The sequence below is a fragment of the Rutilus rutilus genome, assembly GCF_951802725.1.
Source record: "Rutilus rutilus genome assembly, chromosome: 16".
In the NCBI taxonomy this organism is placed as follows: Eukaryota; Metazoa; Chordata; class Actinopteri; order Cypriniformes; family Leuciscidae; genus Rutilus; species Rutilus rutilus.
Window position 1 is genome coordinate 35,141,459 of NC_140224.1, and position 12,147 is coordinate 35,153,605.

The 12,147-nt window shown below is 37.3% G+C and overlaps 1 protein-coding gene across 2 annotated transcripts in view; it reads right to left on the bottom strand.

The window, feature by feature from the left end:
* Positions 1-11,807, bottom strand: part of pax2b (paired box 2b) — a 31,326-nt gene extending 19,519 nt beyond the window's left edge. For both annotated transcript variants that reach the window (XM_084433943.1, XM_084433944.1), the window contains exons 1-5: positions 11,374-11,807; positions 9,857-10,022; positions 8,707-8,904; positions 5,456-5,535; positions 4,050-4,169 (exon numbers count right to left, since the gene is read on the bottom strand). In XM_084433943.1, coding sequence (XP_084290069.1) covers positions 4,050-4,169; positions 5,456-5,535; positions 8,707-8,904; positions 9,857-10,022; positions 11,374-11,416 — 607 coding nt within the window. In that variant the 5' untranslated portion in view covers positions 11,417-11,807. The remainder of the gene's footprint in view (positions 1-4,049; positions 4,170-5,455; positions 5,536-8,706; positions 8,905-9,856; positions 10,023-11,373) is intronic.
* Between the last annotated feature and the right edge of the window lie 340 nt (positions 11,808-12,147).

Sequence of the window (12,147 nt, forward strand, 5' to 3'; positions counted from 1 at the left end):
TTTCTTTTTTCTTTTTTTTTTATAATGTATAAAAGCAAACTAGGGCTGGTACCAATTTGCATACTTATAGACTTGAAGTATGTATTTCCCATATTATGGCTGTGTAAAAAGTATGTATGCAGGGATAAAGACACTTTCATGTACGGTTTGCATTGCATGTAAGCATCTTGTATTACACGCCCTCTAAGTTTAAGCCTCAAGTTTATCCCTGAAAAAGCAAGTTTTCTTCTTCTTTACTGATGGCAAAACTTGCCTAAAATGCATGTAACTGTGCACTCTTTGAAAATCCACCGGAAAGGTTATATGATCCAGATCCTTCAGCATGCTGTTTTCAGTGTACTATAATTGGGGCTTTTCATCTTGCATACTATTTAGGTAATAGATATAGATAGTATGTGAATTGTACCTCCACTGTTATAATGCACAGGAGATAGATTTTTTGGTAATAACAGGAATGTTCTGGTTTTGTCACGTTGCATCAAATACATTTAGTGTAGTATGTATAAAAATAAAATATGTATTGTTGTTTTATTATTGTACATATTATAGTATGTCGAAAAATAAAACTGATATACACTTAGAGAAATAGATAATAGCAAATTTTGGAAATAACATTAATAATAATATTGCGGAAAATTGTTGTGCATGTGTCTATAACAAAGTTTACCATGGTAATCATAGCTTACATGGTGTTTTCACAGTTATTGTTACAACAATAAAAGTGTGGCGATAAGCTTCTGTTTGAAGGACATGATTTTAATGCATTACGTTTTATAGTTCTTATGTTTATTTCTTAATATCTCATTTGTAGGATTCTCCAGCCTCAAGACTACAGTATATGAAATCCATGCCATCATGTTCATGACAATAATCATTGTGAAGTGGAATTTTACAGCTAAAAATTAAACATGCATTTCCCAGCATAAACACAAGACAATCAGGTTAATGTTAAAACGCAAGCCCAATTTAAGCATCAGTGGTGTCTTGGGTTGGCCGGCGCGAAACTGCTCTCATCTTTTTAATGGTGTGCTCTTATGAGACAGCTGTGGAGGGGGGGTTCTGGGATGTGTGGATGTTAGATGTTAATTTGTGCCGTAATAGCTTTTCTCGGCGGAATTGCAAATTCTCTTAAATGTCACTTGCAGCTTCGTAGCTCAGACAGCCAGGGTCCGTGCGGATACTAGCGCTCTCTCTCTCTCTCTCTCTCTGTATCGTGCTACTTTTAATTTGCAGTAATACAGTAGCGCTGTCAGATTAATGGCTGGTGTGACACCTGTGCTCTCTCAGCTCCGCCGTGTACATAACGCGTGTCACAGCACATTATCTCTCTGCTGGGCTCGTAATGGGCTCGTCGGAGGCCGCTGTGGACCCGAGCGCACTGGAGGAACTGCATACACTGTTGGCCTCTCTTGGCATGCGTACCACCACACAAAAAACACACTCCTTTTACCACTATAGATCTGTTATGTTGCATCTGACAGCGCGCCGTTTAAAATCTCACTGTGGTTTTCTGAGAAAACTGTTGTTTGTGTTTGTGTGGTGTTTTAAGAGCTGTTCAAAGTGAAGACTTTAGTTTCTTAATGCACATTCATGCATGTTATCACATTATTAAAGTAAAATGCTCTGTAAAAATATATTTTTTTTCAGTTGTTGGAAATAAAACAAAGATTATTGTTTTGCAAGTAAATGCTATTTCAGTTTTTCTACTCCATAGTTCCAAGCTCAGTTCAGTGTTACTTGACATTTCTATAATTATTTACTTATTTTACTTCCGTAATGTGATGTATTTTGCCTTCAACAAATTTGTTTCAGTGTATTTGGAAACAGCAATGCAATGTTGACTTTAAAAATGCAGCATTATCTTTCAAAGTAGTGAACAAAATAGTGTAGATAACAATTTGTAAACCATTTAAAAAAAAAATTAAAAAATTTGCTAGTAAATTTCACAAATAATTATAAAGAAACAGCAAATAACACATTAAATTAAACATGAAATTGTGAAGTAGAAATACTGAAATAGTGTGTGTGTGTGTGTGTGTGTGTGTGTGTGTGTGTGTGTGTGTGTGTGTGTGTGTGTGTGTGTGTGTGTGTGTGTGGCTGCAGGTTCGTCTGGCAAAGATAAAATACATCTGTTCTGGATTCCAGGTGTCTACAGTCCATGAGCTATGTGTGCTTGTGTGCGTGTGTGTGTGTGTGTGTGTGTGTGTGCATCACATGACCGTTTGTGAAGTTATACATAACATACACTGCCCTCCTCCTCTCTTTCTCTCTCCTCCACCTCTTCATCCCCAGCGCTTAAATCAAGAAAATGGCCACACATCAAGAGGATCATTTGGGCCTGAGAACAACCCCCAAAACCGTCAATCATCTTAAAGACACACACACACACACAGATCTGAAGTCTCCCATCATTCCTGCCGCCGCTGATGTCGACCCTGCGCCCTTGCAGCGTCTGACGGCAAGAAAACCAATGAACCCCAATGCAACACAGCGACTGTGTGTAACGCGCTCTAATCACAAGAACGACTCTTTCTATGAGCGGATCACGTGGACTCTGGATGCCAAACACACCGCATCAGTTACGTGTCGAGTTGCATGGCTGGCACGCACACACACCTGCATGCTGCTATCTTTGCTTCGCTTTTTAGGTAATCACATGTTGCTACAGTAATTTATGCCATAAATAATCTCTCTTTAGCCACAGGAAAATGACGTCATCACAACCGCAAGAATGAACACAGCACACGAAACCCTCGCTAGTGGAGACTGAGCTGTGACGTCGAAGTCAGGAGACAGAGAAACACGCAAGTGCATTATCTCGAGGAGTCTCACACACCACTCCAAATCAACACACACACTGTACGCTTGCACACAAAACTGCTAATCTGTAAACTGTACACTACTTCTGTATGTAAGGGCACAAAGATTTTTAGCAGTTCATCTGTGTTTTTGGAGAAAACAATATATATTCAAAAATATTATAGAAAACATTTTATATATACACTACTGTTCAAAACTTTGGGATTGGTAGTTTTTTTTTAAAGAAGTCTCTTCTGCTCTGATTTCTTTGATCAAAAATACAGTAGTGATATTGTGAAATATTATTACAATTCAAAATAACTGCTTTCTATGTGAATATGTTTAAAAGTGTCATTTATTCCTGTGATCATCAGCATCATTACTCCAGACGTGTCACATGATCCTTCAGAAATCATTCTAATATGTTGATTTGATGCTCAAAAACATTTCTGATTATTGTTATCAAAGTTGAAAACAGTTGTGATACATTTTGGTTTCCGGATTTTTTGGTGAATAGAAAGTTTGCTGAATAAAAGCTTCTTCTTTTTTTTAAACAACTGTTTGAACAGTAGTATATAAGAAAGTGTATTTTCTAAAATAGTATTTATACTTTTGGATAAATTCTTCACCTTAAAACGAAACAAACTGTTGGTTGCCTTGCATGTGAGGCTGACTGTAGATCAGTGATTGTGGGTCAGAATAAACTGCAGACAAGGCGATAGTTAAGTAAGTGTCGTAGAGAAAGAGGTCGTTGAGCTAAACGTCCTCTGAAGACCGTCGCTCTTGTTTGACTGAGTTTGTTAGTTGGCTACATCATCTTGACATGTAATTACTGAAGCTCTCTTAATCACTGCAGTGCAGATTAATAACAGGGGTTCCTGTGAGGGTCACATGACCACATCAAAACCCTCTCTGTACCCAATCATCATTACACATCCGAGAGAATATTGTATGCCAAATATAAACACCAAACTGACTGTGAATGCATAATTCAAAAGCACATGGACAGTGCGAGTCATCAGATACCAGGTACTTCTCTTCTCAATAATAATAATAATAAAAAAAGTAGTAATAATTAAGAAAATATATATAAATAATTATGAATGTATACATTTAACAATTAATATTATTATTGTTTTTATTATTGTTGTTGTTAATTAAAGTTGTAATTATGCTGTTTGCAGCCGTTGCATGGCTTCAGAAATACTGTACACATCCTCCCCCCAAAAAAGGAGAAACCGCAGACTCACCAGCATCTCTTTTCCTCTTTTCTCCATTGGAGCGAGGGATTCCCAGAATGCCGTTGATGGAGTAGGAGCCCACGGGGTCAATGGAAGAACTGGAGACAGGAGGAGACGCTGTACTGGAGACTATAGAGAGAGAGAGAGAGACGATCAGAACTCTTCTCATGTGTAGAACATCACATCCGAGTCTGATTACAGGACAGACAGGTTTATGGCATCTCACTCTTTCCAAGATACACAGTTTCAGTTCAAAAGTTTGAGACCACTAGAGAAAATGTTTTCTAAATTACTGCACTTTTTTTTCATTACAAATGACACAAAAAACATGACTTTTTAAGTGTAAAAATGATCATGAAGCCTGTTTTGCAGCAGCAACAAAACCTGATGATCACGTTCTCCATGATCTTGAATGGGAGCAAGGAAGTTTGACCGTCTGTCACATGATCAATTTACGTGCATTTGACACCTAAAATAGTGCAGAATCTTTCATATTTATTTATATAATGTCATTTAGCCTAAAGTCAAGTCTGGATATGTGTTTAGGAGGTATTGGTTTGCAACCATAAGCATTAAATCTACAAGATATGTAAAGAACATAGCTTAGATAGCAAAACAGTATATATTTCAGTTTGTTTTAAACAAAGACTATTAGAAATCAATATTGAAAATTCTATAAGTATATATGTATACTGTTCAAAGGTTTGTGGTCAATAAGATTGTAATGTTTTTAAAAGAAGTCTCTTCTGCTCACCTGCATGTATTTGATAATACAGAGTAATATTGTGCAATAATATTACAATTTAAAATAGCTGTTTTCTATTTTAATATATGTTAATATGTAATTTATTCATGTGATGAAAGCTGAATTTTCAGCATCATTACTCCAGTCTTCAGTGTCACATGATCCTTCAGAAATCACTCTAATATGAGGATTTGCTGCTAAAGAAACATGTCTGATTATTATCAATGTTGAAAACAGTTGTGTTGCTTCATATTTGTATTTTTTATCATATATAATAAAATGTATATTATTTGTATTAATATTATTAATATTTTATTTGATGAATAGAAAGTTCAAAAGAACAGTCTTAAAAACGTCCTTTTCATTCGCAGGTTTAAAGTAGTATTTGGATTTCACTGCGGTCTCAGACTTTCGCACACCACTATATATGATTCAGATATGATTTATAATGAATAAAAGATTAGTGTGTGTCAGTATTTTCAAACTTAGTAGTAAGAGGGCAATAGTATAGGAAAAAAATGAGAGGGCATCAGACTTTTTTCATTTTTTCTCCAGTTGCCAGTAATATCCATCTCTGAGCAGAAAGGTTTGGCTCTTGATTTGATTTGGAGGGATGACCTTGTCCAGAAAGGTCCAGATATGGCCCCTGGAGTTAATGATGTGATCTTACCTATAGTGTGTCCTGGGGTGGAAAGAGACGTCCCATCTGGCGAGGGGTGAAACGGTTGCTGAACCTTCGTCCGAATGATCCTGCACAGTAAATACAGAACATTTACTCACATGGATCTCCAGAGCCAATGCAGTGAGTGTCTCTGTCTCTCTCTCTCTCTCTCTCTCTCTCTCTCAGTCTGTCTGTCTCTCTCTGATAATCTCAGATTTACTTTATATATCTCAGAGCAGGGGGGATCTGACAGAACGGATAACCGCAGTCGTTCAGATCCTGTTTACCCGAGCGAGAAGAAGCAGACTCGCTGTAGCTTTAAGGTGAGATATAGCCGAAAGCTCTCTGAGCTCTTTTGCCTTGAGTGATCTCGCAAACAAAGCATGAAATCACAACAATTCACCTCGATAATCGTCCTTACGGCGCTCTCTCTGTGAGTGTTTGGGTCCCGAGGAAAGCCTCGGGCTCGGTTCTAGTGTGGATGAGGTTCTATTGATCTAGACTCTGGGATAAAAAGTTGGGAATTAGCCACACGGGTGCCGGGATGCAAATGGAAAGCTATAAATTATATGTGACAGGAAAGCAATAGTTGCTCAGTGCGGTGTACAAGCTTACGCCAGCATTTGATTCTGTTAATCTGAACGGCACTTTGGGGAAAGGACCCGCTGTCATGCTCATTTGTAAACTTTAGATCTATTCATCACCGTTGGCACTGCTTCTGTTTCAGCGGACATACTGTACATGCAAACGAATGCACCGTGTGCATGCAAAAACCATGCTTTTCCTGTGACTTAGCTTTCATTTCATGCCCCATGAAGATTATTGATTGTACAAATATTTAGAATATACACTGTGACCGCGGATCCCATTCAAAGATCATATATATATTTCCATTAAAATGAGTGTGCTGCTAATATTGATATCTGCAGACATAAACACCAGCTTTAGGACGTGTCCTCGGGGCTTTGAAATAGAGAGCGAGAGAGAAAGGAAAGAACACGCAGTGACAACATATCGATATTATATTTCATTTCTCTCTTTAAACCCATTGTTTGACCCCCCTGCATGGCCTGGGGAGAATAAATCTGCAGACTTTATCCAGAATCTGTGTTTCTGTTATTGAATAAGTCATTCGGAAGAGTGAATTAATGTCTGGGTTGTGTCTGAAAATCCTCTCAAGAAATATTAAAAATGCTTTACATGTGAATCGATAATATTGAGTGCCGTCGAGGAGGTTTTTTTTATAAGTCCGGCTGTCACTTGTTGGCTGTCGAGACACTTTAGTACAACAGGAACTCTGTAACACTTAATAATGTATGTTAAAGAAAAGTGTTTGCAGTCTGAACATCTTCTCACTGTCGACAGGCTCGCTCTCAGTTTGCACACGCTGCTTTTTACTTTCATGCAACATTTTGCTTTAATGAATAAAGCAATAAATAAAAAAGCACAAAAGGTTACGGGCGAAGCCGATTCTCTTGTTGCACGCCGACAAACTCTTTCTTTGCAAGTTGCGAGCTTTTGAAGAACTGACTTGAATCCAAATTCCCAAATTATCTATGAACGGACTGAGTTTCAGCCTTATTCAGTGATCCAGACAGGGCTTCATGCATGAGTATATCAACATATATATACTGTTAAATAAAAACAGACATGAAGATGGAATGAATTGTGTTTCATCAAAGTTCCTTTAAAAGGAGTCGCATTCATATTTTAATTTTCCTCATAAACAAAGAACTGTTTCCTGTTTCAAAATATCCAGACTGAATTCAATTAGATTTTAGAGACGTTTAAGGGCTTCGGTAATTACATTAACGTACATTTTGCATTTATCTCACAAGTTCATGTCAAAAGACATTCAAATGGCCCTTTTTAGGTGACCATGAGGCATGAAATGAATTTTTTTTCCAGCCTTCTCTTCTGTTGTGTGAGGCGCTCTATTCTTTGCCATCGACTCATTAAAATGTAATGCAGAGTCTGGTTTTATGGAAGAGTGAATCTTAACCAAAGTTCAGCGCCTCACTGCTTCTTTTTACCCTTTTGATTTTCCACACAGGTCTAACATACCACCCCAAAACACCAATTTAAGGATGTAAATAGAATCATATTGGATTATGGATTATTCAAACTGCAGATTTCCCATATTGTAGCCTTGGCAGTGTTAAAAATGTATTCATTAAGAATTTATTTTCTAGATTATTAATTTTGTAAGCATGAGCATACACCCTTTAGCTTATATATTTAGTCTCTTTACTGGGTTTTGTGAATGAAAACTGATGAAAAGTTACTTCCAAATGACTGTCTTCTTCTTTGGAAAATAGAAAGGACCGATAAATGACGGCATGAACTCTAATCGAGTGCTCTGTGTCTCTTTTTCCAGGTCTGATCACCGTTCATTGATCGGTTTTCACTCGGTCAGATGAGATTTGAGAGCTTCAGTCTGTCATTGTTGAGGTAGATTGGAGCAATGGGTTGTATTACATCCATAAGACCACCGGCAAAGACACATAACAAACCCCTTTACTGCCATCAAACAGCCTAATATTAACCAAATGAAATACAGACCTGTTTATAAAAAATAAAATAAAATAAAATGGGTTGTTTCAACCCCTGTTTGGGTAAACTATGGACAAATCCAACCATTGGTTTAAATATTTTAGCATTATTTTAAATGATTGTGGTAGTCCTTATTTGACCCAAACATGAGTTGAAACATCCAGGAATTTTGCAGCATGCCAATTTAAATAAACGTTGTGGAAATATAATTTATATTAAAATAACACTTTTCCCCCTCAATGAATGCTGAGAAAAGGTTGCTCTATTACAGTTTATACTGTTAGGTATGTTTTTTTTTTCTCTTTCCTTTTTTTTTTTTTTTTTTTTTTACATCAATACGTTGAGGGGTGTTAAATGTTAAATTCGTTTTTCATTTCAATATAGGTGCGTTTCAAATGTTTTTTATTTTATTTTTTATTTAAAGGTTTAAAACCATGATTACGAGTTAGTCAAGGTGCGCTAAACAAGCGCTCGCGATGTCGCGTTCACCTGGTAACCATAGCAACCGCTCGTGCGCTTTCGGTAGGATCAGCATCGGGACAGAACAAAGTGTTGTTGTTGTCAAATAATTTTACTTCAGATTCACACAACAAAAGAATATCGCATAAATCTTTTGTTTTTGTCCAACATGTCTAAGACGCATGATATTAGAGACGCCAAATGACTGTCCCTCTGAAGTCATTGAGGTTATCGTCGGTTCCTCTGACCTGTTTATGGAGGAGACGCTGGGAACGGTGTCGTTATCACAGATCCCGTCCGCCAACAGCCTGTCCCGGATCTCCCAGGCGAACATGGTGGGATTCTGTCTTTTATAGTCCGCTATTTTATCCACCACCTTCGGCGTGGCGACTTTGGGTTTGGATCCTCCGATGACTCCGGGCTTTATGCTGCCAGTCTCGTAATATCTGCAGGAACAACTGTAAATCTGACTTTCATAACCTGAACAAACCTAATGACAATAAACAACAGATGCGTGCTAACAAAGCCATGAAAATGTTTTATCTAAGCTACTTAACACGGCACTAGTAGGAAATTATCATATGATTAGAATACTAATTTAAAAATTTGCGCAGCAGGACATTAAGCAGCCCATCTGTTTTAGTTACTCACTTATTAATCTCAGATAATAAATGTTTGAAACGAATTTTACCTATTTTTACCTGACTTTTCAATTTATTATTAAATCCATTATTTAATAAAAATGGACAAGCGATGTTTGAATAAACTCATGAGCATTTGACCTGGTTGAAATAGCCTGAACTAACAAATACATTTAAAAAATTAATTTGATCATTTTAAAGCATTCAAATCAATGGTCAAATAACTTTTTCAGCGGGTGCACATATAGGCCCAGTTCTGAAATATTAAAGCAAATCAACTGGTATTTTTTCTATATGAGAATTTTTTTTTTTTTTTTTTTTGGGACAAAATAATAATCACAGATCTCATAATGATGAGTTTCCCAAAGCTCACGAGGTGACGCTTTAGTTTTTCTTTATGTCAAATTGGGGTATAATAATTAGGGGAATATGCACACGTTCATGATTCTCAATTCTGTGCTGTTAAAAAAAAATGCTAATTTCCTTACTTTGAGGACAATGATGCGCTTCATGTTCTCAATCTAAAACTATTGCAGCGTTTTTGCTAATTCTACATAATTAGTATGCATCCAGTGTTTTATGAGCTATTTTCAATTGAGAGACTATATGAATCGATTTCATTGTAAATTAGTGACGGCTCAAAAACTAACTTGCATCACAAAAAAACACACGACCTCAACTGATGCGTTGTTGTGAAATGGCTGATTTTTGCGCGAGTAAATGTCTCGTGGTCCTGATGTTGTGTACAGGGTCTCACCTGCCCAGGATCTTGCTGACGCAGCCGTGACTGACCCTCAGCTGTCTCGAGATGTCACAGGGTCTGACCCCTTGATGCGCGAGCTCCACGATTCTCTGGCGCACGACGTCAGGTAAAGGCCTTCCGTTGACGAACACCCCGCCCAGCTGGTTCACTCCCCCGTGCCCTATACCGGAGACAACAGCAACAAGCAACCGGAACATAACATTACATACAGGCCGTCGGTGACGCGCGTCACAAGTCCGTCACATTCATCCAATTAACACGCGACGCGTTCTGTATGGACACGCGCAAGCTGTAAACCAGCGTAAAGGTTAACTGCAACCAAACGCGTTTGTGAGAGTGAATTCCCGTCTACTCACATTAAGTTACAGAAGCAAACGAATATGCTATGATTACAAAAGACAATCTGCATTATTTTCACAGCGAAAACATGCACAAAAGTAATCCTATTATTTAGAATTGTTATACAATTCAAACATTAACATGTTTATATATATACATAAACATACAAACATACTAAACAGTAATTTTACTGTCCCTAAATTCACTATATCTGTAACACAATGTCGTGAATATAATGACTATCAGAAATGTTTTAGATTTTTTTCTGGTGATGAACATTAATCTGCTATTCTGGTTGCATGTTCTTGTTGAAACAATACTAGTGTTTGTTACTCGTAGGTGAGCGATTAAATTACACGAGCATTTATTGTTTTCATTCCCTAGATGTAAATTATTAAACAGTTTTGTTTGATCAAATTACATATTGTTAATCTCGATTAGTTTTTATTTTATTTAAAAATATTACATTTTAATGAAATTAGAAGTGCATATAGCTATAAGCATACACGTTTTATAATACAGATTTTTTTAAAATAATCAATAATATTTTCTACTGTAAAGCGAAATGGAATTATCCGAATATGCTCGCAATATTTTAGCTTTTTTATTTCTTGCATTCATTTTTTATATATATATATATATATATATATATATATATATATATATATATAATAACCATGCAGTGATATTTACATTTTCTCATCAGACACAGGCACACACACATATTTTGATTATTAACCGAGTTCTTTGTTTTTGTTTTATACTATTATATTTATTATCTTATTTTTCCTGAAATGTAATATAAGAAGAGTGCAATTTTGTATCTTTCTTTAACCCAGGAGCATAATAATGTCTTATGTATTTGGGCCTTTTTTTGCGTTATTATTTTTTTTTGTGTGTGTGTGTAAATAATAATCATATACATAACGCACATCGCATATTTAAATTTTCTCATCATATTTATGTTGTTTAGTAACAGAGTCCTTTATTGTTTTTTTTGTTTTATACTATTTTTATACTATCTTATTTCTCCTGAAATGCAATATAAGAAGAGTGCAATTTTGATCATTTTTTTTAAATCCAGTAGTCTAATAATTTCTTGTTCCAGTGACGATGTTAATTGTCTGAAATGTGAGAAGCATATTCTCCAGATAAACTCCAGTGTAACTCACGGTGCATGGCGGAGAACGGGTCTGCCTTACAGTGAATATCCATCGGATAACCGAGAAAAGAGCGATAATCAACTGAAGTCGCCGTCTCGTCTTTCGGCACAGAACAACTGAAAGAAACGAGGATGTAACGTGAATCCAGCCGAGGAGAGGGGAACTTCGGAAAGTTGCAAATGGACGCAGGATTTGTCAGGTGTCAGACATGACCGTGCGTTCTAGCTCAGAACAAAGTGCTGTCAAAGCAGGAACTGTTTAAATGTTTTCAGCGTGCATGCTTTCCCCAGAACTCATTTCCCAGCGTTCGTCCCATCCATCCGCGTGTTAGTGTGTCTTATATCCCGGTGGTCTCGGATAGCAGGTGCCGTTCTGCGCATGGATGACAGACAGCAGAACCATCGGAGACTGCGGGTTTGCTGTGCCCACCTCTCCCTATTCCCTTTCCCTCAGTAACAACACGACGCGTTTGCATGCGCACACGGCCCGGGACTGAAGGACTTGGGTCGCTTGTGTTGGTTTGTAAAAGCTCCAGCCCCCTCCTTCACGCGGACCCCCTTTCGCCACTGTGGGTGAGTGTATCAGACAAAGGCAGTAGATTCCAGCACTTTGTGATTCGCTCAGATGAAGCTCCATCCGCCTGTCACTCCGAAAGGGGAGGGAGGAACTCGGCGCCTCCGAGTGAAGGAGAGTTTAGTGGAAATTAAGCGAGGATGAGAGCAGATCTTTTTTTTTTCTTTTTTTTTTTTTTTTGCGATAATAGTTTGAGACGAGAATTCGGAA